The following is a 5,567-nucleotide window of genomic DNA, read 5'->3' as shown; positions in this document are numbered from 1 at the left end:
GTCAAAAGAAGTAAAAATTAATCTGGACCAGGAAAAATACTGCTCTTGTTGCTAGGATAAAGATGCATTGTTATTAATAAATTACTTCCTTTTATTTGCAAGTCCATGTTAATCTGACTGGCTGAAACAGATAATGTACATAAATGTTTTTATCACTGTTGTGATCTCAAGTGAATGTAATACATTTTTAGAAAAAAGTCAACATAACTTACAGTACATCTTCAAGTGGAAAAATAAAAGTTTAAAACTTAATATTCTGTGTATGCCATTCCTGTAACTTATGAGCTAAATCTGCTGATCTCTTGTAAGTTACATGACTTGTATCATGCAACTTAAACATGTTTAATTTGTTACTGTTTGATCTGATACAACTCACTACTTTTGTGGTTATGTTAAAATGTCAGTGTATTGAGTTGCAAAAAAAAATTTGTTATAACCCTGTAGCTGGACAGTTGGAATCTGTTCAAGAAACTCACATGCCTGTTCCTTGTCCCTGTGATGAGAACAGTATCTATGTGAGCACACACAGGTACTCTAGAGGAACCCAGGTGGGCATTCCAGCCAAACAGAAACACTGTTCCTGAGCTCTTCTCTCTGATTTCTCCAACACAGTTCAAATACAAATACACATTCTCTTTTTCTCTTTCTGGCCATTTTATTTTTCATCACTGGTGTGGCTAATACTGTGACAAGGTTTAAGTGAATGTTTGTAGATATTGGAAGTGGCATTAAAATATTACTAATATATGAAAGAGGCCTGATGCGTTTTCTGAAAAGAAACATGTAAATAGTCACAGGAGGTTTTTTATGGGGGGTATTTTTTTTTATTAAATCAGAACTTGCAGCATATGGGTCTGCCTCTTTACTCAGGTGTCTCAGGAATCTGGGAAGTTATACACTCCTGCTTCCTTTTTCATGCAGCTTTGCACACAGAAAAAAAAATCATTTGCTTGCTTAACACCCTAATAACGATTAATTAGCGATGTTTTAGGCAAGAAAAAAATCTTGAAATGTGAGAATGACAGTTTTTTAGTAACCTATTTTTAGTGAGGAAGTGCTTAACTACAATTAAGTGAAGAACCTGAGAAAGCTGAAGAGCTGACACTCGGTGAGGTTTTTCATGCCCTGTGCAGCTTTATGTCCTGCTTCGGCAAGCTGGGGGGCAACTGAATGTGGCTTCTGCTGCCAGTCCCCAGGATAACCATTGCAAATACCTTGGTGCTTCCTGCCATCTCTGAGAAAGTGTTCATACTCACTAATAACCTGTTCCCCAAGACTGGCTTACACTGGGAAGTAGAGCACAGCCTTACTTTGTTGCTCAGGTGATAACAGGACCAAAAGCTCACTGGTGTTTCTTACACCACCTTCCTCCAGCTGTCTTACACGTGCTGAGCCTTGCCTACTGTGTTTTGGTTTTTGACAACACTTAAAAAGTGAGAAAGTTTTAAATCTGGTCTTCTGTAGATCTCCATCATGTGTCTGATGCTAAATATGTTTAGGTATTTTGAGTTATTTTAACAGTAATAATAAATGTTTAAGATAGCCAGTTTGGAATGACACAAAATAAAAAGGTGTCTTTTGCTGTGTCTTCCATGTATGTCGGGGTGAAAGAAGGACAGTACTACTGCTTTTATAATTGGGTTGTTCAAATCTGTGCCATCTTGAATGGATGTGGCATGTCAGTAGGCAGTCAGTAAGCACAGAAGGGCAGTGATGGGCTCTACTGCAGAGCCCTTCTGGGTGAGGTCACACAGGAAAAGTGGAAGGCAAACAGAAAAAATAATTTTAATAGAGCAGTAACTTAGGTCAAAGTATGTCAAATCTATACTATTAACTCATCTGTAGCTATGAAGGGTTTGATAATTTTGTCCTTGAGAACAACAGCACTGGTACAAGTACTATAAAAAAATACGTTTAACTATTGGTACAATGAAGAGGATCTAAAAAAAGAAAACAAAAAATCCTTAACACTCTTGGCCTGGATAATTTCATAATGGCCTTAAAAAAACAAACATTGAAAGAATATTCTAGGCATCCATAAGCCATGTTCAACTTCACTATTTCACAGCACAATTTCTGAGAACAACCTGCACCATATATTATTGTCAAGGGGTTTAATGCTGTCCAACAGCCAGAAGTTTACTTGCTTTTTTTAAAGCTCACAAGGATTTAAAACATATGAAAGTAAACCAGTTATTTAAAGTGGAATTACACAGTTAATGTCAGCAGGTTCTTAGAACCTTTCCACAATCTCAAAGCTGAAAATCTGTTTTGGAAGTACCTGAAGTACCCTGAAGTGCCGTTTCTCTTGAGTAAAATGCAGTATCAGTTACCTGGCAACTGCTGCAGTTTCCAAGCCGTGCTGGTCTCCCTGCAGTGCTTGCACACACAGGAGGAGCCCAAAGCCGTTGAGCTCCAGAGCTTCGGTAGGGCAGGAGCCTGATCCCACCTTGGGCTGGTGCTCTGTGAGCATCCAGGTGTGATGCTCAGGTTGTAACACAAGGAAGCTGTGGGCTCTGGTGTCGCCTCCAGCTCCCTCGTGCTCACAGCTCAGTTTTAATCTGAGCCAAGCTCAGGTCTCTGAGCAGTAGCCCAGGAGGTGAAAGGAAGGTCTGGGACACATAGCCCCACACACCTCTGAGGAGACTGCTACCCTTTGGTGAAACAGTGCCAGGCTGAAAAATGATGGAGGGGGTGCAAAATTCCAGGCTCAGCCTGAAGTCTGCAACTTCTGACCCACAGCTGGTGTATTACTGTTGAAATTATGAGCAGAAATTACAGTGGAGTGGGAAGGTGGAAGGAAAAAAACCAATAAACCTATCCCCTCCACCAAAGACTAAGTAATGTTAAATGTTAAAAAGTGTATTACTGTCCTGTGTAAGAAACAAAGATGGTATCTGCTAAATGAGAATTCAACCCTTTTACTCAGATAATAATGCAAACCCAAATTGCAGTACAGTAGCTGGAAAACACCGTTCCTCTTTAGATTAACTTAAACACATGGCAACCTCAAACAACAGCTAGATGGTGGGAGGCAGGATGGGCCACCAGGCAGGCATGGAAGGCTGTATTGTGGGATCTGGAGCTTGTTTCCAGCCTTCCTGTGACCTTTGGATGGATGTGCTGCTTTTGACTACCTCAGTCGCAAACTGGAGGTCTCTATCTGCCTGCCTTTCACGGTATAGTGATCTACTTAGGAATAGTGACAAATTATTCAAATGATAAATGGTAATGAGTGAGGACAGTGTGTTGTTTATGAAAATACCATATACAGTTTATTAATGTTTTTGATTTATTGCCACAATTTGTCTTTTTTCCCCAAAAGTCTGGTTCACACACTACATATACTGCAGAGAAAAGTTGAAATCTTGCTATAGGACAAAACAACTTTAGTTTAAAAAAAACCAACAGAACAACCCAAGAGAATGGAGGAAAGGCAAGATGTTGATGGTTTCTGAAAGTTCAGCAGAAGCACAATTACAATTTGCAAAGAGCAGCATTGACTGTACAGGAGAACTCCTGATAGCATTCTTTATTGCCAGAAGAAAATGCCAATGCTACCAAAGCCCCTTAAATGCTCACACCTGGCAATCAAAGATACTTTGGTGCTCGTGCCTGCGTACACACGTGCGTGCCTGCACAATTTTTTTCTTAGCTTCTGTGTGCTTTTTATAGAGATTTGCTCATCCTGTGGTTTGCCAGAAGCAGCCAGGAGGATCGTTTAATCCTGTTTGCTGTTGCAAGACTGTCGAACAGACGATTTCTGGTGCTCCAACAATGTGATTGACTTTTCCGAATTTTCCAAGTTTCTGAGCAGAGTCTCTAGCCGCCTTTTGATTTTCTTCTGATCCTCAATGGCACACCCTATTACCACAGACTGAAATTTCTGGTCGATGGGTCCTGCTGGCACATCAGATGTGCACGCACCATAAAGTGACATTAAGCGAGTTTTGGCATCTTCCAAATCATCCAGCAGTTTATTGACTATTTCATCGATCATCTTGGTGGCATGCTGCAAGGATTCCTGCGGCTGGGCTTTTCGGATGGTTTCTACAGAAACCTCCACAGTGAGGGTGCGGCCCATCAGACGATTAGCAGTCAAGTTAAGTTCTTCTCTCTCACCTAAATCAAAACCAAGAAAATATTCCAAGTTACAGGCGAATACTTTTCTGTGCAAGTTACATCATCCAGACATTAAAACTGCTACAGCTTTGCAGGAAAAAAGGTTGTTTTTTTAAGTAAGAGACAATCTGCGTTTGCCCAAGTCCTACTGATTTCTTAGAAGCCCAAGTCTTCTGATGTGAAGCGAGGCATTCAGCTTTACTAAAGATGTAAGCAATGCTTTGCTGCTGCTGACACAATGCATGCTTTTCATCAGAGAAGACAGTGATAGGACAAGGGGTAATGGTTTAAACTGAGAGAGGGGAGATTTAGGTTAGATATTAGGAAGAAGTTATTCACTGTAAGGTTGGTGAGGAACTGGAATGGGTTGCCCAGGGACATTGCTGATGGCCCATCCCTGGAGGTTTTTAAGGCCAGATTGGATGAGGTTTTGTGCAACCTGGTCTAGTGGTAGGAATCCCTGCTCCTGGCAGGGGGGTTGGAATTTGATCTTTAAGGTCCCTTCCAACCTTGATGATTCTATGAGTCTATGCTGTGTTACATTCAAGTAAAGCATACAATATTATCAGGAAATATTACTCATTAACAGAATTGGCATGTTAAGGACCTTCTGTGCCACTGTCAGGGGGAGACTTAGACAGTACCCCAGAAGGCTGTAAAGAAAAAAAAACAGATTTCTGGCTACCACGTGCAATTAGGGGCCATGAAGAAAACTCGTCTTCTATTTTCTGGAAACTTTTGTTTCCTGAAATACAGACACAGCATAATTGGCTATGTAGACTCTTGAAAATCAATTAAATCAGCAATTTAAAACACCTAATACCAAACATACAGATTTAGGGAATATATTTTAAACTGTGTATTACACAGCCATGACAATGATCTTAATCATCAGGTTCTTGCAGGTTATATACTTTGTGGCACTCATGCCTGTCCAGTAATCAAAGCCATTACAATGCTGGTTTTCCAACTGCATTTAATTATCATCATTATCATCAATTTCCCTCCCTCAGCTGAACTATATTAACCCTGATTTTGAATGAACTGGGTATGGGCTTTCACATCCACAGTAGTAACATTCACAGTAGACAACCCAGCAGAACAGTATGTGAATTTATGCAGCCAGGAACAAGGGGGTCCCAGGGTAACAGATGGCTTTTCAGTAACCTCAGCTGGCTCCAACACTTTCACCAGCAGTGAGCAGTGAAACAGAGCTAAGGCATGGGCTGTTCTGACTTTGGATCAGTGGAGAGAGTATGGCAAAGTAGCTTCTCACCTTCGCTGATGTGCCTCATATCCTGGCTGTTCTGGATATTGTGGATCATTTCTAGCAGGATTTCTTTCTCCTGTTCCATAGCAGATGCTGCGTCACGGAAAGCCTCTACCCTGAACATGGTTGAACCAAACAAAATGTTTAAATAATAAAATAGCTGTTCACCTATATA

The 5,567-nt window shown here is 40.7% G+C and overlaps 1 protein-coding gene across 1 annotated transcript; it reads right to left on the bottom strand.

Moving 5' to 3' along the window:
* Positions 1 to 3,274: 3,274 nt before the first annotated feature.
* Positions 3,275 to 5,567, bottom strand: BAG2 (BCL2-associated athanogene 2). The gene is made up of 2 exons (XM_009999200.1): positions 5,399 to 5,567; positions 3,275 to 4,122 (listed from the first exon to the last, which is right to left on the bottom strand). Exons 1-2 carry the CDS (start codon positions 5,514 to 5,516, stop codon positions 3,722 to 3,724), a joined length of 519 nt encoding a protein of 172 aa, XP_009997502.1. The 5' UTR covers positions 5,517 to 5,567; the 3' UTR covers positions 3,275 to 3,721.

Source organism: Chaetura pelagica, unplaced genomic scaffold (genome assembly GCF_000747805.2).
Source record: "Chaetura pelagica isolate M959 unplaced genomic scaffold, ChaPel_1.0 scaffold90, whole genome shotgun sequence".
NCBI classification, from domain to species: Eukaryota; Metazoa; Chordata; class Aves; order Apodiformes; family Apodidae; genus Chaetura; species Chaetura pelagica.
Note: the sequence above shows the minus strand (reverse complement) of the source record. Positions and strands in the feature narration are given on the sequence as shown.